Genomic DNA, 23205 nt, shown 5'->3' with positions numbered 1-23205 from the left:
CTTATAGCTTCTTCAAAAGTTTTAGGATCCTCGTCTAACAGAAAAATTTGAGCTATAGGATCTGAAATGGAGTCTAAATCATTTATCTCAGAAATAAAGGAAGTAATAAAGTCTGGTCCAAAAGAGGTTTCAACTCTTTGCCTTTTACTTCTTCTAGGCTCGAAATCAATTTGTTCAGAAGACCTAGCAGGATTACTAGAAGAAGTGGATGAAATATATTCTATTTGTGTTTCAATATTCATTCTCGGTTCCTTTAAAGAAAAAGTATTTTCAAAGAAAACAGCATCCCTTGACTCAAAAATAGAATAATATTGTAAAAGCATGAATCTGTATGCAGCACTATTCGTAGCATACCCTATAAACACTGTATCAACAGTTTTAGGTCCGATGGTGGACTTCTTAAAGTCTGGAAAACCCACTTTGTCCAGACACCCCCACACTTTCAGGTATTGTAAATTAGGAGCGTATTCTTTCCATAATTCATATGGGGTAGAATCTAATTTCATATGAGGAACTCGGTTCAAGATATGAGTTGCCGATAGAATGGCTTCCCCCCCACATGTTATCAGATAACCCTAAACTTATTAATAAAGAATTCATCATCTCTTTTAAAGTTCTATTTTTCCTTTCGGCTATACCATTCTGTTGAGGAAAATAGGGGGCTGAAGTTTCATGAATTATGTCATTCTTTTCACAAATATCTTTTAAGAAATTAGATCCATATTCACCACCTCTATCAGACCTAAACCGTTTGATTCTCATATCTAACTGATTTTCTACTTCTGCCTTATAAATAAGAAAGAAGTTTTCAGCTTCATCTTTAGTTCTTAGGAGATAAACTTTTGTACATCTTGAATAATCATCTACAAAAGTTATGTAGTAGTGTTTTCCTCCTTTACTTTCAATGTTTCTAAAATCTGCTAGATCAGTATGAATGAGTTCTAATAGTTCAGTCTTTCTATTAGAAACAGTCTTAAAGTGAGGTCTGTATGCTTAGCTTCTACACAAATCTCACATTTGTTAAAGCTAGTTGTGTCTAGTTTAGGCAGAACATTCATATTCATTAATTTCTTTAAAGCATGAATATTCACATGTCCTAATCTAGAATTCCACATATCAATGGATTCAACAATATAAACAGAAGTGGTAGCTTTATTTTCATTAAATTGAGTTTCTATGATAAATAAACCATTACTTAAAAACCCTTTCCCCACATAATCACCATTTCGGGAAAGTACAAGTTTATCTGCCTCAAAAACTAACTTAATGCATGCCTTATTCAGAAGCCCACCACTTATCAAATTTCTACGCAAGGCAGGTACATACAGAACATTATTTAAAGCCAGAGTTTTATCAGAAGTCAGCTTGAGTAAAATCTTGCCTTTGCCTAGCACTTCAGAACTGCTAGAGTTCCCCATGTACACACGTTCACCAGTGTTCCCATCCTCGAACTCGGTGAAAAACTCATTCCTTGCGCAGAAATGCTTCGAAGCTCCAGTGTCAACTACCCATTCTGAACTGTTCTCTACCAGATTAAATTCTGAGACCACCGTAGCAATGATCTCATCATCTTCTTTTACAACGTGCATATGTGGCTTGTTGTCATTCTGGCGGTCTGAGCGGTGTTGGCATTGGTAAGCTTTGTGCCGGGTAAACCGCATACATAACACTTGAACGTCTTTCCTTCCGGTTTGGCCTTTCATGACTTCTTGAAGTTGGTAGCCTTCTGTGGTTTCGTCTTCTTGTCTTGATTCTCACGTTTCATGATCTTCTTAAATTTAGACTCAACCAAGTTAGCTTTAAAAGATAAATTACTCATAGAATTAGTAAGCTTATCTTTTAAACGGTTGGCTTCTTCAATCTTCATATGGCCCACAAGTTCTTCAAGTGAAATGTCTCTCTTCTTATGCTTAAGAGAGTTGCGGTAGTCGGACCATGACTTGGGCAGCTTCTCAATGAGTACATTGGCTTGCAGCACCTCACACATTTGTATCCCTTCAGCGATGATGTCAGCGACTAAGTTCTCATAGTCATGGACTTGATCCATTATTGGCTTGTCGTCTGTCATCTGGAATTTGAGCCATTCGCCAACAACGTACTTCTTGATGCCCACATCTTCCGCACCATACTTTTTGTCGAGAGTGTCCCATATTGCCTTGGCACTCCTTTCTCTAAGGAACATATCAAATAGTTTATTTGACATGTGGCTGAGCAGATGTCATCGCACCGTCTTGTTGTCTTTCTCGTATTTCTCGTAGGTAGCGAGAGCGGCGGCGGTGGTTGCTAAGGCATCATCATTGAGGACCACATCTGTATCATTACTGGCAGCTGGGGTTGGCGGCATGGTAGGTGGTGGCTTGAGCAGCACGTAGTCAAGATCAAGCTGCTCGAAGAATATCAGGATTCTTTGGGACCACCTTCTATAATTGTTTCCATCAAGTGCATCGAGCTTGGAAAGATCGGGGATTAGTTTGCTCAAAGGTGTTGTCATGATTGCAGTATATGGAATTTGTTTCTAAATTGTTGGATATATGAACTGCAAAACTACACCGTTAGCATTGACTGGAAATATAAACAGTAATTAAAAGAAACAAATCCGTAAATCGCGTCGTCGTAAAAACCATTGCCTTAGAAACGAATTCGTCCCAATGTGTGTAATCGCTGCAGTAGGTGGACCGTCCCCCGAGGTTAACACGGTCGCTCCGAATTCCGTACACCCGAAACTGGAGTGGACTACTGGTGGTATTGCTCTTCTGATTGGAAAGCACTCAGAGAGAACTCACAGAGAGAACTGTAGAAAACACTTTTGTAAGTGAATTGTGAATGTTTGAGAGTGAGTTGAGAAGCTGAATATAGCCCTCTATTTATAGGCTAGAAATAGGGTTAAAATCGTCCATAAAATTTCAGGATTAAATCTCTTCTTTTGTAACAGCTGAAACGTTTAGATGAACCTGACTCAAAAATAATCCAGGTTCATTGCATCATTGTTCAGCTGTTATAACTCCCAAAATTATATCATGTAACACATGGAATTAAATCAAATAACTCCTGTAACTCCTGATATTAACAGCTTGTCTCCTCTGTACAAAGCTGGAAATCAGTCCAGATACATCTTAACGTTTTTTATTTAATTTAGGAAAAGCTGTTTAATTTCTGATAACTCTCATAAACCAGCTGTTATCATTTGAAATTAAACAGTCCTCAGCAGCCTATAAATATCAGTTGAAATCTTTCACATTTTTCCATTTGTTTCTTTCAAAGAGAAATTCCTCAAGAATTTTCTCTAAAAAGATAGTATCCACGCGGACGTGTCGAAGACACGTATTACCACGACCACGAGCCGAGCCGAGCCGTTCCGTGTCGAGACGAGACGGATGGACGACGGCGACGGTGCGCGAGAGTCCCCCTTGTTCTCTATCACTCAACAAGGAAGTGGAAAAACCAAGCCTTAAATACCATTCCCAATAGTGTTTCCAATACTATGTGTTATTGAGCATTACCAAAAAACCCTACATCTCCCCTGCTTCTCTCTCTGACCTTGTAGTTCTTGAATCGCATGAATTCCACCATATTTGTTCCTTTTTTTACCTTCCTTTTTCTGGGATTTTTCTTATCTTTTTATGAGTATTTGTTTTGAGGTTTCAATAATGGTAGTTTCAGGGGGGTTAAAGGGTTTAAGAAGCATTTGGAGCTTCATTTCTTCGGTGATGATCCGTTTGAGAACATGAGTCTTAGGCTAATTGATTTTGAATCACTTGAACAAGTCCTCCATGTCATCCACTGCACCATCATGCTTATGTGTTATCATAAAATATCCGACCAAGATCATCATCAAAACCTATGGGACCACTCAACTTCTCAAATCGGTTCGTCCATACGATTACTCCATGAACGGAGTCGACGATGATCGTTACTTGACGATTCATGTTACACCTTAAGACATTTACAGCTACCGCTAACTTCACGTGTGTTGGCTCCGTTCACGATGAAGACATTAATATTGTCGATACCTTAAAGAATTTCGTTCAGATTTTCAAGTCGACTACGGTTTTGATTTCCATGGCGAGTAACAACCGTGAAGTCTGGACGAAGGTGGAGTGTGCTATGGAACCGTTGGGACTCAAATGTTAGACTTTCGCAATGGATGAGTTCTTTGCCATTGGTACCATTGTTTTTCAAAGAAGAAGAATAAGAAAAAAGGTTAACGGGAGGTAAGTGCCATGTTAGATAAAACTAATGGGGTGGTAACGTCAAGGAAATTGTTGAAAACAAACTAAAAGTTCAGTGATTGTATTGTTTGTTTTAAAAGTTGAGTAACCAAAATGCAAGTGCCCTAAAGTCCGGGCACTACTTGTGTACTTTACCCAATATATAATTTAATGGTTCTTTTTACTTCTGAAGTAAATTTAAGTTAATAATTTTATCTCTATTTTTAATTACATTAATTTACTATAAAAAGAAAAACAAAGATAAATTTATTAAATTAACTTACTTCAATAATGAAAAGAACCCTAAACCCTATAAAAAAATCTAACAAGCTGTTTGTACAACCCACGTCAACGGTTAAGTCAATATGCAATAGCCCGCGTGTTAGTTGAGTGTGTGGGGATATTAGTCGGTTGTGTCTACTTTTTTGGGAGAGTCAAAACTTTACAACACCGTTTGGCAGTCAATTTGATATAAAGTGATAAAAGAAGACATGGAGTGAATTTTATTTATTTATTTAATGATTTAAGTAAAAATTAATCGCATAAAATTAAAAGAATAAAAAATTATCTCATAAATTATTTAATATTATTTCAGTTTTATGAACACAAATTTAAAACTTTGATTAAACTAAAACAACTCTAATCAATTAATCGAAATGCTTGATATTGAATCTCTTCCTACATATATATTGAAATAAAACTAAACTTGTGTCAATTTTGTTTTCGGAAGAGAAGTTCGTGTGAAATTAGGTTCGAAAATTGATGGAATTTATGTTAGAATCAAACCATAATAAATATGAAAAATAATCTGAATCTAATCATTTCAAATCATCAAGAATAAAAAAAATACTATACACGAAAGTGTACTTGAATCAATTGATCACTGAATTAATTAATAGATTAAAATCCTTAAATCTTTCTTTAATTGTGATCTTTTAAAAGGATAAAATTATATTAAGTATAAAATCTATGATGAAGATAAGAGTAAATACGAGATTGTTTATTTCTTGAGAACCGTAACCCCTTTATATAGTTAATTTAAGAATCAATAATTGTATGTACTTATAATTATGCCCCTCATAAAATTATAAATACAACTTTAATAACATTTACACTTTTATTTTAATGATATTTTTAATACCTTATAATTTTATAATATAATTAGTCACTTAATTTATATTATATTTTATGATGTCAATATACATTATAAATATATACATAATTATAGATTTTAATCCAAACTTAAACGCCCGGTGGAGTGGCATTATGTGCGGAGAAATCACGTATAAAAGTACAAACGAGTTAAGTCTTGTTTATTAGACTATTTTCTCCCGTCACTTTATATGGGTCTAATAATAAAGCATCCGATGATCATTTTTTCACACTGTTGTCTTCTTTGTAACAGACTAATAGTTGTTGGGCCAATCCCAATCAAAATTTTCAATTAAAATGGGAAAAAATCAACGTAAGAGACTTTTTATGTGAAATATTCAGAGGGTCATTCATAATATTTCGTTTGTCACATGTTTTGGTTATAAAATATTTCAAACCGTATTTATTGAATTCCAGCGATATGAACTTAAATGGAAAGACAATTTGATTAGACATTAAAATAATTAAGAACTTCAACTTTTATAATCGGAATTTTTATAAATAGAGATACTCGTATTAATTATATTCTTTCCCTCCTAATTATTTTCAGACTATAACCAGTTCTCTAGACGTTGTTTGCATACGTATTGCTATTGTGATTTATCACTGAACCATTTTTTATTCGATGCATTCATATTCAATTCCTTAATCAATCCATATAACATGAAATTCTCATCTTTTAAGCTTCCTTGAGGACAAAGTAAAAGGCATTCATTCATGGTGTTTCAAAAACCCTAATTTACTACATTAGTGTCACAAAAGGAAAGGTTACTTGTTTGGAAAGCATGAAATCAAATGCTACATCTGCACACACACACACACACATAAATGGTCTGCAAAAAAAAAATGAAAATGCTAGTTTATGTTATAATTTCTTCTTGTCAAGCATAGTTGGGATTTCAAGGTGTTAAAGCACTAAAAAAGCAAACTTGGGCAAAAGAAAATGAAAGAACAATAAGCTATTTCTAATCATAAAGAAATAGTGGGAACTGAAGAATGATTTTGGGGATGGTGACTCACTTATTTCAATTGATAATTTGATTTTGTCTGATTACGCTATTAGTCCTCTTACTATGATGAAAATTTTACTATGATTGCGGTATTATTAGCATGTTCAAATTGATAATATTATTAATTTATTCTATTAAAATGGTAACGTAAATTCTTTTTTTTTCTTCATGATTCAGTCACATAGTTAAGAGCATATAAAAATTCAATCAATCAAATTCTACTAATAATACACGTGTATGTAAATCAAATACTTAATGCTATTTTAAGAAATCATATTACCACTTTAACAGTAACAACTAATATATTCTCGATTTACACTTACTTATATTATAAAATAACAGTGGAGAATCAAATAATGTCAAATTAAAGTATAAGGATTAAATCTTAAATCTTAAAATAATAGAGGGACTAAAAATAGAATTAAACCAATACGTGAACTTGCTCTGTTTTAGTCTGGAAACAGGTTAAAACAACTTCCAACGAAATCAGGGTAAAAAAGGTTAAAAAAACTAAAAATTGGTAAAGAAAAGTTCAGGTTTTGATTTGTCTGCTGTAATTTTTAAGTAATAATCTGACGATGATTTCTTGCCAGAAGAGGCGGCTTTAAACCCTTCTTCTTCAACCTTCCCCGTTGTACTTTTTTTAATTTTTAACTTAGGTGAAAGCAGTAAAGATAATTCTCCTATATAAGGCAAAAGTGATTTCTTGCTTGTTTTGGCTTTTCTCAGTAGTCAATTTACATAACGACACATCCATATTTTAAAAGGGAACTGTAAGTTCGTTTTCTATTAGGAGTATTTCAGTAATTCAATACGACGAAACCATCTTTCCACTGTTTTCTATAGGGATATTTGGATTTGATTATGTTATATATATATATATTTTTTAAATTTTACTAATAATATTTGTTTTTAAATTTTAATTTTACAGACATTATTTTAACGAAATGACTTTTATATTATTCAAAGTTTGACAGTTGTTATATATATATATATAGAAAAAATAAAAATATCTAATACTTTTATATAATGTTTTTAAATTTTTTTTATTTTAAACATAAAATACTTATTTTTATAATATAATTGATGTACTGAACTATTATGCTCATCAAAATAAATATAATTCCAAAACAAAATTAATAGGAGAAAGAAAAGACTGAAATTAAAAATCCAAATGGGACCGAATCTCATTATAAAAAAGTAAAAAACACACCCTCTCTCTTTCTCATCATCTATCTTTCCATTGCCCCGTTTTTCACCTCTCTCTCTCTCTCTCATTGCCCCCATTTTTGTTTCGTTTTCCATATTAAGAAAACGTAAGCTACGTTGGCCGGCACATGTTGTATGAGAGATTTAGGAGGGGAGCAGTGGCAGATTTGAATTCTGTTATTGATCAGGTTTCCATGTTTTAGAATAAGAAAACGCCATTTTCGATCATATTTTCTTTACGGGGATGGCTCAGATTTCACCAAAGCTGCTGATTCCGGAGTCGTTTCAAGTGTCGAGAGATGATATCACGGGACAAATGGGTTTGATTTGGGAGCTGATCAAAGCGCCATTGATAGTCCCTTTGCTGCAACTCGGTGTCTACATTTGCTTACTCATGTCGCTTATGCTCTTCATGGAGCGGGTTTACATGGGTATAGTCATCATTCTCGTTAAGCTTTTCTGGAAAAAACCAGAGAAGCGTTACAAGTTTGAGCCCATTCAAGATGATGTCGAACTCGGCAGCTCAAATTTCCCTGTCGTTTTAGTCCAAATCCCAATGTTCAATGAAAAAGAGGTCAGTAAATCAGTGTTTTTCTCCTCTGTTTTGGTATTTTCATTTCTGGGTTTCAGAGACGCGATCCATTGTTCCTTGGAACAGGTTTACAAGATCTCCATTGGAGCTGCTTGTGGACTTTCATGGCCGTCGGATCGTCTCGTGATCCAAGTACTTGATGATTCAACTGACCCTGCAATCAAGGTAATACAAGTCAAAACCCATCATTTTTAAACACTTCCCAATACCGTCGGAGAAACTCATTGAATGCAAAGATTATTACCCATTTCTCTTCAAATTCGCGCAATGATTATTGCAGTTGATGGTAGAGCAAGAGTGCCAGCGATGGGCAAGCAAAGGGATAAACATAACGTACCAAATAAGGGAAAACCGGACCGGTTACAAAGCAGGGGCGTTAAAAGAAGGTTTGAAACGAAGCTACGTTAAACACTGTGAATACGTCGCCATTCTCGACGCCGATTTCCGACCCGAACCCGATTTCCTCCGACGGAGCATACCGCTCTTGGTCAACAACCCCGACATTGCTCTCGTTCAAGCTCGCTGGAGATTCGGTAAAGCTAACCATTAAACATGACATTAATTTTGATATAGGGTTAAGCTTTGCTGCTTAATTTCCTCAAACTGTCGGTGGTCTTATCTTTTGCGTTTTAGGTTGTGTTAATTGCGTTTTTGGTTTTTTGTCGGCGGAATTGGTTGCAGACTGCATGGAGGGTTAAAGGGCGGGTCCACAATAAAATACCCACCAATCACTGGCTGTGGACCCCCTCTCCTCCAAACCCACCATCATCAGCCGTACATCAATGGCCATGGGACCGTCTTTAGGAATATAAAATAGTATTACAACACGTAATCAAGTATACCATATGCTAATTGAAAACAGTACAAGTAGTATGCATAACAGAATTTTATTCCTATTTTTCATTTTTGAAAATTGGTTTTGTCATTTCAATTGACATAATTTATTTATAAAATATTTCAAAATTAATATTGAAAGAAATTTCTATCCTCTCGTGAACTCTTCACGTCAAAATAAATTATATTTACTGATCTGAAAGGATATTTATAAGATTTGTTTGTTTCTTTTATTAGGCTTAGGGTTTAGTGCATTGCTGATTAGTAAGTTTTTTTTAATTTATTTTTCCACATTAATTCTATTACATGTGACATCTGAGGGTTCTTTTGTCTTTTTCAAAAAAAAGGAACGGTAGGAAATGGCTCTTTTGATCGACGACCCTGATTGTATGGGTCACACGTCGTCATTTCAAACCTGTAACAGCCAATCCGCTTTCCACGTGCCGTTCTAACCTTTCTTCACATAAAAGAAATCGGGTCACAGGATAAAGTTAAGATGCGGGCAGTACTATATCCCTAAGCGGTGAACCAAAACTGGATTTTGCCGACACCTGGATGTTTTTTATTTTTTAAAATTAAATTAGAATAGCAGTAGAATTTTTTGTTTGGATTGAAGGAATTAATAACATTATATAAAATATATGAGAGTCAGATTTGCATAGATTTCAGATGCTCCCTCGTGTAGTTGTGTGACGTGTCGCATTATAATTTGGACCACACGAGGACAAAAAGGTCTAAACGGCTTCCCTTTTGTTTTTGCCCACAAATGACTAATGCGCTGAAACACAATGGAAATGATAATCGTATGCCACTTGTTCGTATTTGAATCATCATAAAATCTTTAAAACATATCGATACATAGAACATAAGAATAGCGTTTCCTTTCGCAGTGAATGCGGATGAATGCTTGTTAACAAGAATGCAGGAGATGTCGTTGGATTACCATTTCACAGTGGAGCAGGAAGTTGGATCAGCAACACATGCTTTCTTTGGTTTTAATGGTAACCAAATTCAAGTGTTTTATTTGATTCTGCCAGTGGCTACTTGAGGATAAGAATTAACACTAGTGAATTACTTAAAATTGTATGGATGAACCGAATGCAGGGACTGCTGGTATTTGGAGAATTGCAGCCATTAACGAGGCCGGTGGCTGGAAGGATCGAACCACCGTGGAGGACATGGACCTTGCCGTCCGAGCTAGTCTCCGGGGTTGGAAATTCGTTTACCTCGGTGACCTTCAAGTGAAAAGCGAACTTCCTAGTACTTTCAAGGCATTTCGGTTCCAGCAACATCGATGGTCTTGCGGCCCTGCAAATCTGTTCAGGAAAATGGTGTGGGAAATCATTCAAAACAAGGTACATTTACTGCAAATCATCTTTTAGAAATTTCACTTCTCGGTTTATATCTTGACACCGTTAATTTGTTTTGCAGAAAGTGAAATTCTGGAAGAAAGTATATGTTATCTACAGCTTCTTCTTCGTACGAAAGATCATTGCTCATATGGTCACCTTTTCCTTTTACTGTGTCGTTCTTCCCCTTACCATTTTGGTTCCTGAAGTTGAAGTCCCGATCTGGGGAGCCGTTTATATTCCTTCAGTCATCACCATCCTAAACTCTGTCGGAACTCCGAGGTATATCGATGGCCGCATCGGCCTACATTGTTCCTATGGTGATTTGACTTCTTTATGCATACAATTTTTCTGGTATTTTTTGCAGATCGATCCACCTATTGTTTTACTGGATTCTGTTCGAGAACGTGATGTCGTTGCACCGGACAAAGGCCACGTTTATCGGTCTTCTCGAGGCTGGGAGAGCCAATGAGTGGGTTGTCACTGAGAAACTCGGAGATGCTGTCAAGAAAGCAGCAGCAGATGCTGCTAAGAACAAGAACCCCACCAAAGCAATCAGAAAGCTTTGATTCAAATTCACTGATAGGTAAACAACATGTCATCCCTCTTAAACCGAATTCATACTTATTTCGAACTATATGCATTGAACCTCCGGTTCGTGTTCCATCGACAGACTGAATACCTTGGAGCTCGGATTCGCGGCGTTCCTTTTCGTTTGCGGATGCTACGATTTTGTTCACGGGAAGAACAACTACTTCGTGTACCTCTTCCTGCAAACCATTAGCTTCTTCATCACCGGGATCGGCTACGTCGGCACCATCATTTAGTAAAACTTTTCAAGTGGAGAAGTTTATCTGCAACAATTGGACTGCAAAATATCAGTTTACAGGTTATTTTTAGTTAATTTTCAAACAGAAATAGTTCATTCAACATATTCAGCACTGTCACCAAATCTCCCTCAAAAAGATTGTTGTTAATGGAAATCTTCACCAGCAAAACAAAGAAGTGGTGTTATTGCCGATATATATTTATACAGAGTGACGGACCAAACAAAACATGCTTTTGGATAGTTTGGTTTGGACAATTTGCTTGTAATTGTGAGATTTTTCTTTTTCTTTTTGGGGTTCTTCCTTTGTTAGTTTTACTCGAGCATTTTCAAGGGGAATAAAGTGATGAATAGAAGGGTGAACTTTGTAATCACAGTTAGTTAATTTATCAAGTTCTTTGGTCAAGTTATGGTTTTGGTCCCTATGTTTTGTTTAAGCTTGCGATTCAGTCGCTGTACTTTCGTACAATTTGGTCCCATTAATGAAAACATTGGGTTTCCCCCTCTGACATCATTTTCCTATTGTTTCTTTTCTTACATTCCCAGGATTTTTCTATTCTTTCTCACGTTAATACAACTGTAAAAAGCTATTACAGATCCTGAAATCATGTAAAGTACAGCTACAAATCAAATTACAGAAAATAAACTTGTTGCTAAAGTAACATGGATGTCACACTTAACTTATCTTGAAGTTCAAGCATGACCTCAATTTTCTCCTTTCTTTAAGAATATATAAATAAATAAAACGTATAATATTGTATCCATCTGAACATCGGATTAAGCTGTTTCTAAGATGTTCAGACATGCCAATAATCATTTCTAGATCTGTAATTTTCGGACACTTCATCACTAGGTAAGAAAATAAAGAAACAGTTTCAATGCTAAACCTGTCATGTCATGTCCCAATCATTTGCAGCTTGTGGGATGAAATTATGATTTCTGGATTCTTTTAATATATCTTTTCTGAATGCATGTTACTTTATGTACAAGCCTCATTATATCTCAGCTAATCCTTTTTTTTTTGTTACCTTTACTTCAACAAGTGGGGGAGGTAAAGATGGAGGGGAGGTAAAGATGGAGACAAATAAACAAAAAGAGATAATATATATATATATATATATATATGTATGTATATGTATGTATATGTATATGGTACTGGCTTATATATTAGAGAGAGTAGGTTGGAGTTTAATTGAGTGATGTGGGAGGCCTGCAGAATCTGTTTTTTAATTAAATGTTGAAGGGTTGGTACAGCAAGAATAGTATTTATTAATTGCTGGCCACAGGTTAAGAGAAACTTCCAAATTAAGTTTTCTGACAGTTTTGTTTAAAGAAAAAAAAGAGCAAGATTCTTCAGGCATTAACTGCCCTCTATAATCACTCTTTTATGATTTCCTGAACTTTATGTTTCATCTTCCATGATTCATAGGGATGAACCAAGGGAGTTAACAGGGTCACCTATAAAATTTATAAATTCATCCCTCAACATAAAATCTTGCATCCATTTCTGATGGTATATATTCACAGACAATGTTGATGAGATTATGAGCCTTAACTGGTGCCAACTATGTAGTGAGAGTGAATAGTGTGATGCCATGGCCAATATGGCATTATTATTGCAAAGCACAAGGTCCTTTAAACCAATAAATATTGCATTATAGAGGTAACAGCCATGTTGTGTCAGTCTGCACTAATTATGTGGGGAAATTCCACCTTCGACTGAAAAAAAGAAAACAAAACCAGTGGCTGGCCTTGTTTGTTGCAGCCATTCATTTAAGAAATTTGTCTGCAGGACCACCTTGCAAAACAGTTGCAGCTCTCTTCGTAGTTTTTCATTTCAAAGGAAAGGAAAAGGCAGAGTGAAGCAAAGTTGTAAACTGAAAATGCCATAAAAGGACTGATAATGAAAGGGAAACAAGTTAATTTGCAGTTACAAAACTGACAATTTAGGGGGTGTTTGCATCATTTCCTTTCAATAAGTTAAAAAAGGGTTCATTCCATTTTATCTTCTAAAGACTGGAGCTGTAAAGAAAGATTGATTGTATGAAAATGATAGAAAGGGACAAAGAGATACAATAATTGTTTGGTGGGGGAAATCAGCTCAACTGGGTGATCTCATGTATAAAATTTTGGTTAACATGGAACGACGGATCCCCTTATGCAACAGCCACACTTTCTGAGACCATGGCGTCACCTTTTCATCTTTACGTTTCGCAGCATCAATCCACGATGTTCATTGAATAATTAGTAATCCCCTTTGTCCGTTTCTAAGTTTGTGATAAATGAATGTCATATCATTTAATTAACTCATAAAATTTAACTGTTTTTTTCAAATGTAATTGTCATGATTGAATTTGAAAAAAAAACAATTGCTGGCTGTGGGGTTCGAACCCACGCGCACTTATGTGCAGCAGATCTTAAGTCTGCCCCCTTAACCTCTCGGGCAAACCAGCTTACGTATGCCATTTAAAACACACAAAATATCTTATCTTCTTAAAATTTAAAAAATTAGTTACTTTTTGTTTTAATTTATTTATTTTTTATGATGTGATTACAAGGTTATATTATCTTATATTATAATCATAAATTAAAATGGTTAATAGAAAACAAAGAGGACTAATGATAATTCTAACCTCTCTACCATGCTTAAAGTTTGAATGTAATCTATATTTAATTTAGTATGATTAGGTTGGTTTCCCAATTTTTATAAGGTTATTATTAGGTCCGAAGTAATAATCTCATTAGATGCCATTGCTAAAATGACGTTATGGTTTTCTTTTGAATAATAAAAGTATTTACTTGACATGTAAATTTATTATTGAATAACTTAATTGATTGAGTTTTCGTATGAGTCAATTCTGAGATAACTAGCAATAAAAAAGCTAAAATAAAGTAGAGATTAAATATCAAATTTCAACAAAGGACAGAGACTAAAACAAGAATTATACCCATTTTCTGCGGAGGGGCTAAAACAAAAATTAGACCAAAAAAGAAAAAGGAGAAACACGAATGAGATGAGAGGTAGCCAGCCAATTTGTAAGAATTTAAATTAAATTTTAACGCACCAAACTTTACTCTCTCTTTTATTTTACTCATTTTACTTATTTATTTTTTCATTTTAATCATTGAACTTTACATTGCATTTTTTTTTTCAAAATTTTCCCAGATATTTTACTTTTCAACTTTTTCCACTAGCGTCCACTGCTCTCCCAACGCTTCCTTAACTGCACTTATTTTGGCATTGCAGTAGAGGTGGAATGTGCGGAAAACATAGTGTATTGTTACCCCACCACTCCTCTTGTGCACTTCCACAATGTCCTTGAACCCTAGAGCCCTCAACATTGCCTTCTACTTCATCTGAAAAATCCTTTCATCTTGTTGGAATCCAACTTGTCAAAAACTTTCCTCAACTCATTTAAGTCGAGTTGGAAAACAGTTGATATTCCAACGTCTTGTCTGTCTCTGGAACAATTAAGATTGAACCAAATAATGCATATTACCAGTGATGATAAGTCTCAGAAACCACGATAAACAAGTCTGCCATAATACACTTTAAATGGACACAAATGTAATTAAATCACCAACCTGAAAAATACTAGCACTAGAACTGGAAGTAAAGCGAACATCAAGCCCATGATAGTTCAAAATATCATGCCTGCTAAGCATCTATGTTCAAGTCAAATAAATAAAACCGTGATAGCTAAAATTTTCTTGCTGGCTAAGCATTTATGCTCAAGTCAAGTAAATATTCTTTTAACGAATGTGGCGACCAAGAAAATAAGTACATGTAGGATAAGAGTACCAATTATCACCTGACCATGAAGGGCACTTAAACTATTCCTTTCCATTAAAAGTTTCAAAACCTGGAGTCATAAACAAACGAGTCATGACAAGCATGAAAAGAAACTAACGTATGGAACACCAAATTTTGCATAATTAGTTCGTTGAATAAGCACTTTTTTCCATCAAAATTGAGAGATGCTACCCTATCTACCAACTCAGGATATATGTGAACTGTGAAATAGTAAAAAGATTTAACAATCCAAGTTCTCAGTCAACAATGCAGTTCATAGAGGTTTATCACTCTTGTACAAAACAGAGAAAAGAATGCACTTCGGAAGCTTTACCTCCACATAACTGCAAAAAACATGTAGTTGCATCCATCAAAAACTCATAACCAATACTAAAGAAAGTAAGAAACTCAACCCGGTAGCTATCCCGGCATGATCCATGCCAGGTACCCACAATGTATTTAGGATCTTTTGGGTGGCCGGTTTTGATGGAGCCGGATTTATCAGTTTCAAGTACTTGGTATAAGTGCATAAGAGGAGCGGTGGGGTAACAATGATGAATATTCAGAACGATTTCCACACATTCAGTCTCAACTGCAATAGAAAAATAAGTGTAGAGGAAGTAATGAAGATGTTCAAGAGGATTGGGGAGAGTTGCAGCTTGGATGAGTGCAAGAAAATGATGATAGTGGGCACCAATGAAAAAGTTGAAAAGTCAAATTAGTAGAAAATTTGAGTTAAAATGCCATTTCATTACTCTGTTAGTAATTTAAGAGTGACAAAAAAATCCAATATACAAAGTTCAGTGATTAAATTGAAAAAAATTAAAAGAACAATGAATGAAATAGAAGAGAGAGTAAAGTCCAATGAGTAAATTTGTAATTAACCCATAAAACTTATACAGTGGCTGTGGAGTTCGAACCCACGCCACTTATGTGGCGGCAGATCTTATAAAAAATAATCATAGAACTAAATGAATATTGTAAGGTTTGATTTGACGCAAAATTACATTATTTAACAAAATTGAATTTAAAATAATTATCAACATTTATAGTTAATTATTTTAAGTTCTACATTCATGTATTAATTTATATCAAAAGCATTACTTTGTTGGTCCTAATGCTGATACACGTCGGTTGTATGGCTGGTTCAGTCCTCCGTAAAATCAAGCGGAATTTGAGATATGTTTTTCATTGTCCCAGCTGATAGTATAAAACATCGACATGCAACCCTTAGGCTAAACATAAATCTTTCAATTTAACGCCAAATCACGACAACATAATGGCCAAAATTATAAGCTTGGAGTCTTAAATATGGGCCTCAAAGAGACTTCTTTTAAAAAAACGAATCCTTCATTTACTAGGAAAAACATGATGTACCAAAACCACGCTGGTATCAAGCTCATTTGCCACCATGTTTGGCCTTCTTGTGGGATTCTAGGCCCCCCTCTGAACCGAAGGACCTGTTAATAAACCAGGGAGTTAGTAAAGCAAGCAAACTCGATCAAAATCGGAAGCAGTTTCGAAAGTTGTAGCTAACTACTTTTTACAAGATCCACAAGAGAATTGACCACCAGACTTGGGACACTTTCCAGAAGATTTCCCAGCTTGGTTCGAGGGGTGTGGTGTTGCAGTGTGACCGCCCTTCTTACCATCTGTCGACAGCAATGAACAATAATAAAAAGATCATAAATGAATGAATGACCCAATCCTAGTTAACCATTCTCAAAAAGATGGAGAAATGATAGATAATACTGCAGTGTCTCTTGTAAACTAAGTGAAAGACCTGTCTTCTGAGGTGTAGCTGCTGCAGATTTTGCCTTCTTTGCAGAGACAGGAGTGGAAGCTTCAGCCGGTCGCTTTTTGCTAGACTCAACCTTGAAAGCAGAAGAGATAAAATTGCATCTAATGAAACAGGGTCGGGCCAGATTAAACAATCGAATATTGCTTAGAATCTATGGAACGTACCTTCTTAGGTGTCTCCTCATCCTCATTTGAACTATCATCCATAGACATCTGTCCAAATCAATTGACCATTCAGAATAAGTAATATAAGGAAAAGCATCTGTTACAAGAATAAATGAATTAAAACTTTTGCCTTGTTTGAGGGGGAAAATACCTCATTGTCTTCATCCTCAGAGTCATCATCATCAGTTCCATCCTCAGAATCACTATCATCATCATCCTGATTTTTTCCTGTTATTGCTTGGTTCTTCTATCTTGACAGCTTTTTTTTTTTACAGCTTCGGGTTTCCCAGCACTAGCCTTGGCTGTTTTAGCATCAGTCTTAGGTTTTCCTGGGACGGAGTAAAATGTTTCCCAGTTTCAAGTAAAAGTTAATAAAATCTTCGATATGTGATATAAATATAAGTACATGAGAACTAACCATTTTCAGCAGCAGCCACAGGAAGCTCATCATCGCTGCTTTCTTCCTCACTATCTGTATATAAGAATAATGTGCATGAGAAATACTTGATCAAACCAATTTGCAGTAGTGAAAGTAGGCAAAATATATAACAATACTCACCGAATTCATCATCAGTGGTGGCAAAAGCCATCACTAAAAGTCAAGGAAGCACAAAATTGCAGAAGCAAACTTCACTTTCATGAAGAACAAGTTTTGTTATCAAAATTAATAATATTTCATAGTAACAAAAGGATATCCTTCCTCCGGGACCACAGTCTTGTAACCAAGGAAATATACGCTGCCGTTTTTCCACTTGTGAGAGAGCTCAAAGTCTTGCTCAAATACTAAATCAAAGTTTAATTGAGGGCAATTCTGTGGGAAAGTGTTCCGAGAACAAGTTTCTTCCCATCAACATTCACATAGAGTGGAACAGACTCCGCTTTGTTCTTTGACTCACCAAGTGATGCCTGAAATACAAGCATCATTCCAGATAAATGCAAACAAACAAAAACGAAAACAGTGATAGATAAGCATATCAACTTCTTCAAGTAAATCTTTTCAAACCTGGGATAGATGGATAACATGATTGGCACCAGGGTCTGTTTTGATAGGCTTTCCTGCTTTAACTTCAATACCTAAAAATACCTTAAAGATTAATCAATCACCCAAACTGCGAGTTCAATGTCATAAATATGAAGACAGGACCACATAGTTGAAAACAGGGTCTTTAGGTTTTGGACAGGGATGGACTGAGCCCCAGAAATTTGAAATTCTCATATAGCTTAGGTACTTTTTATATTTTCTATTGATAGATCTAATTCGACGTCCCTGAAAGTTAATAATTTCGCAACACTTAAATTTCTAATATAACTTCTTAAAAGTTCATACCCCTGGCACAAAATCTTGTTTGGATATAAAACATAAGTATATGATCATTTTCAACAAGCTTTCATTCAAAGAGCACAAAAATGAATTGAATGCAAAATCTACTAGGCACCCGGCATTCGCTGAAACATGTTTTAATGAACAACCTTTTTTTTAAAAAAAAATCAACATGTGACGTATCATACCAGTGTTTATAGCAGTACACCCAAAACAATCACGCGTAAAATCGAAACAAAAACACAACATTTAGAAAAACAAAAGACACATGAACATAAAATCGAAGAGAACTAAGTAAAATAAAATATTATTGCAAGAAAGCGGCAACATCAACAACATAAAAGAAGGAAAAAACAGTGGAAGTAAAATCCCAGAGCTTCAACATGTAAAGGTAATAGGGGCTTACCCCAGAACTCCATGGATGAAAGAGAGTGCTGGAACTAAGGTTTTAGTGGCGTCGAACGACTAGGGTTTTAGGGGAAGCTAGACAGAGTAAATAAAATAGCATTTTAAAGAGTGGAAACGAGCGGCCATTGAAAAACTATTTGGGTAAACAACTCATTTGGCCACTCATCTATTCTCGTATTTATTCATTGTCCATTCAACTATTTATTTTTTAAAATTATAACTAAAATTACGTTTTATTTCTGTTTTAGTCACATACCATTATGACTTAACGAAAATGGTGATGTGGCATGCTAGTGAGCATTCGATCGAGTCGAGTCAAAATATTTTGAGTTATTCGAGTTGACGAGTCGTATTTTATAACTCGAAGTAAATTTGAAATTTTTTCGAGTCAAGTTTAAGAAACTTAAATCGAGTTATTCGAGTTTTTATGTTAATTTTATTATAATTATTATAGTATTATGATAATATTGGTTCCAATTTTTTGAATTTCTCTAACTATATAAGATATATATTTCATATTCTTTCACATTATAATTTTATTTAATATATCCAATACAATTTAAAATTATAAAATATATTCACATATTATATTTTAAAGAAAGTATTTTAAAGATAAAATATTGACGAGAGTATAAAGGAATCAATAAATTGATGAAAAAAAAGAATTTGTAAATAATTGCAGTCAAGAAAACAAATTGAGTAAAATGCAAAGTTAAGGGACTAAATAAAAAAGAGAGTACATGTTTAGTAAAAAATAAAAATTGAAGTTACATAGGTATTCTGTAGTGGTGTATGAGCATGTGGTTCAAATTTGGTAAAAATAGACTTAAAATAAATGATGAATTGAAGAAATAAATGAAATTATGAAAATTAAGAGACTAAATTAAAAAATAGAAAACTTGTTATCAAAAAGAAAAATTAAAAGTACATATGTATTCTACGATGAAATTAAGGATTAAATCGTAAAACTATCAAAATACTTAGTCAAATTTTTAGTTTTTCGAGTAACTCAAAATTTCCAAATTTCAAATCGATCGAACTCAAAAACATAAAATTCGAGTTGACTTAAATAACTCGAACTTGAAAAATAAAATTTGATTTTTCGAATCGAGTCAAGTTTTATTCAACCCTAACTAAAATTATAGTTTTAGTCCCTACAAATTACAGATGCTAATTTAAAATAATTCATTAAATCCTTAACATTTAAAAATCTTATAAATTTAATTTAATATAAAATCCCAAAATCCACCTCCCAAATGTCAATCTTCCCCAAAACTCATTTCCCAAATTCATGGCCACTCGCACCGGCGAAACTCAATAATTTATTATGAGGGTGCCATTTTTAAAATTTGTATATATTAACCTAAATATTTTGATTTTATCAATATAAATTATATATTTATATATCGAAACATCATACTAATATAATAAAATTTTATAAATCCTTAAAATTCACATTTTTCACATAAAAATTTAAAGAAACAAAATTTATTTAGTCTTTTGTATAATATATCAATATAATTTTATAATAAATCACATAATATACAAATTTAATGAATAATTTTTAAATATATATTTTTATAATTAAAATATTACAGACATTTTAAAAATATTTTCACACACACATATAGTCTAAGTTTTTATTTTTAGAGATGAAAATTATGAACTTGCATAATAAATATAGATATTTGAAATAAAACTATAAATATAAATTGAATTTAAAATATTAAAAACTATTTTCAACTTGTAGACACTCATTTTCGCCCGGAGTTATTTTGTTATATATATATATATTATTTATTATACATATGTATACATATATATATGTATATAGTAATATAGGTTGTGAAGATGTTTTTGACAAAATATTATATAATTTTCAAAAAAGGATTTTCGAAAATTTATATATTATAGTTTTTGAAAATATTTTTAAAAAATATAATATATAATTTTGAAAACATTTATATGCTATATAATTTTTAAAACATTTTGAAAACTTATATAATAAATAGATTTTAAAAGCATTTTTGAAAAATTATATAATATATAGTTTAAAAATATTTTTGAAAAAATATATAATATATAATTTTAAAAACATTTTTGAAAACTTATATAATATTTAATTTTTAAAACATTTTTTAATATTATATAGTTTTTAAAAAACCTTTTTTTTAAAAGTATATAGTTTTTTAAAAAACAATTTTGAAATTTTATATATATATGTTTTTAAAAAACATTTTAAAATTTATATATATAGTTTTTTAAAATATATTTTATTTATATTTATTTATTAATATTATTTGTTATTTATTTATTTCTCTTTTTGTTTTGTTTTTCGGTCCAGGTTCAAGTTAGGGTCCAACCAGTTCAAATTGGGGCCTCAACCAGCCCAACAGGGAAACTAGGGTTCTCATTTGTCTCAACAGCGCCGCACAAGTCAAGAAAACCAGACGGTCAAACGGCGCACCGGCTGGCCGGGAAAATCGGTACTGCACCATCTCGGGATTCCCGGCTACGTGAACAACGTTAGCGCTAAGTACACGAGAACAACCCCATTATCATCGAAACAGACCACCGGTGGGATGGGTATAAATATCCCACCACGGTGACACCGGAAATGAACCACCAAAGCCTCAACAAGGCACGACCACACATCAACAGTACACCGAGAGAACAACGACCAACAGAAAACGAGAGTACACAACAGGACACCAGAGTATCAACCGTAAACCCATCGACGAACACAATACACAAAAATCCACAGAACATCAACAGTACCAGGTACCATCAACACAAAAAGCCAAACCATCATCGAGAACCTACGAGACAGTAAAACCGAGAGCCCAGAAAAATAATCGGGACAAATCGAGCCACAAACCCACATCAACAACAGACGAAACAACCCATCACAGTACCAAAATACGAACCAACCACCAGAACCAAAAACAACATCAGAGGGTTACAACTACAAACACAACCGAGACAAAATACGACACTACGAGAACAACCAAAAAACAACAGAGACAAAAAAGCACAAGGGCAAAGGAGAAACCGAACCAACGGTCACCGTGAAACGGCGAAGGGCGACGGAAAGGTAAAGCCTTTCGGCTTAGATCTAGGCTGATTCAGTGCGTTTTAGGGTGATTGAGCTTGGGATTTATAATTGGGGTGTGGAGAGGAGTGTTCAGTGAGGTTTAAGGGTTGTCTGGCCGCTGGAGGTGGCGGTCGTAGCAACGGCTGGCGGCGGACAGGCGAGGGGCGTAGAGAGAAGCTGGAGAGAACTTTGTTCTCTCCTTTTGAAGAGAGAGAGAGAGGTAAGCATGGAAATGAGAGGGCTGAACCGTGCGTTGGGCTTAAGTGACGTATATATATATATCATAACCAAACGTCGTCGTTTTAAGCCTAGGGATTTCCGTGTTTTCCATTCATGGTATAACATCCACGTGGGTCCTTTCATTTTGGTAATGTTATTCTTCAGCATTTTAATAGAGTTTTATTTTACACGATTTTGGAGCATTTAGTTTTAATTATTGTGTTTTAGTCCATTATCCCACGTTTTTGTTATGTTTGTTAGAATTGAATTTTGATCACAGTATTTGTAATATCTTCATTTCAGTCACTAATTTATATAGTATATTGTGTTTGATGATTTTCAAATTTGACTCTTTAATTTATGTAAATTTTGTTTTAATCACTATTTTACACTTGGTTTCATCATTATTTTAGTCCTTTAAATATCTGATATTCTCTCTTTAGTATGTTTAAGTTTTTTTCTCTATTTTAATCCTTTAAATATTTTATTTTTATTAATTTTTCTCTCTAATCATTTTTATTTGTATTTTTTTTTTATTATCATTTTTATTTTCTTGTTTTTTATTTATTTAATATTAATTTTCTTATCTAACATTACTTCTTGATTTTTTAGTAATCTTAACCAATTGGAGGTAAGTAATTCGAATCGGATTTATAAATTTTAATTTAAATTTTTAATTCTCGCAATTAAAGACAACCGATAAATTAATTGGTACCGAAAGGGCGATTCAAGGGTGCTAATCCTTCCTTGACCGTAACCGACTCCTGAATCCGACACGTTTCTGGTACAACGTAGATCAGGTAAGATGGTATCCGACCCACCTAAATTCGTTTTAAAGTGGTCGGTGACGACTCTAACCCATTAATCAACGTCGAAGGCCAACTCCGGGGCCCAACCGAAAGACGGTTCCAACACAACTAAAATGAAATATTTAATAATTTGATTGAAATCCCAACTTAAAGAAGATAAATAACTCAAAGAAGAAGATACCAATCAAGTATGAAAAACATATTTTTTTCAGTTCCTTGAAAAAAAAATAACAAATGAAAATAAATTTTCATTCATTTATAAATAAAAATTATAACACAAAAAATAAATGTTAACTCTTCTTAATAAATAATATTTAATTGTTTTTAAATTTAAAATTATATATATATAGTAATTAAATTTAATAATTTATTAATAAATATTTAATGGGTGAACAATTCCTCGAAACATGGTTAAC

The 23205-nt window shown here is 33.8% G+C and overlaps 1 protein-coding gene, 1 non-coding gene and 1 pseudogene across 2 annotated transcripts; 1 reads left to right on the top strand and 2 right to left on the bottom strand.

Annotated features, from left to right (window-relative positions):
* The first annotated feature begins 7597 nt into the window (after positions 1-7597).
* LOC120159896 (glucomannan 4-beta-mannosyltransferase 2-like) lies at positions 7598-11573 on the top strand. Its single transcript, XM_039170410.1, has 8 exons — positions 7598-8153; positions 8238-8336; positions 8452-8704; positions 9896-10006; positions 10110-10360; positions 10437-10636; positions 10722-10940; positions 11028-11573. Exons 1-7 carry the CDS (start codon positions 7824-7826, stop codon positions 10921-10923), a joined length of 1446 nt encoding a protein of 481 aa, XP_039026341.1. The 5' UTR covers positions 7598-7823; the 3' UTR covers positions 10924-10940; positions 11028-11573.
* Positions 11574-13550: 1977 nt separating this feature from the next.
* Positions 13551-13633, bottom strand: TRNAL-UAA. Its single transcript has one exon. It is a non-coding gene; the product is annotated as a tRNA-Leu (tRNA).
* Positions 13634-16292: 2659 nt separating this feature from the next.
* LOC120159902 lies at positions 16293-18750 on the bottom strand (annotated as a pseudogene).
* Positions 18751-23205: the final 4455 nt, after the last annotated feature.

Source organism: Hibiscus syriacus, unplaced genomic scaffold (assembly GCF_006381635.1).
Source record: "Hibiscus syriacus cultivar Baekdansim isolate YM2019G1 unplaced genomic scaffold, ASM638163v2 tig00111387_pilon, whole genome shotgun sequence".
Taxonomy (NCBI): Eukaryota; Viridiplantae; Streptophyta; class Magnoliopsida; order Malvales; family Malvaceae; genus Hibiscus; species Hibiscus syriacus.
Note: the sequence above shows the minus strand (reverse complement) of the source record. Positions and strands in the feature narration are given on the sequence as shown.

Coding starts and splice junctions, on each gene's coding strand:
- LOC120159896 (XM_039170410.1), top strand. CDS start 7,824: ATGGCTCAGATTTCACCAAAGCTGCTGATTCCGGAGTCGTTTCAAGTG. Junction 8,337..8,451: donor CAACTGACCCTGCAATCAAG/GTAATACAAGTC, acceptor TGATTATTGCAG/TTGATGGTAGAGCAAGAGTG. Junction 10,361..10,436: donor GGGAAATCATTCAAAACAAG/GTACATTTACTG, acceptor TTTGTTTTGCAG/AAAGTGAAATTCTGGAAGAA.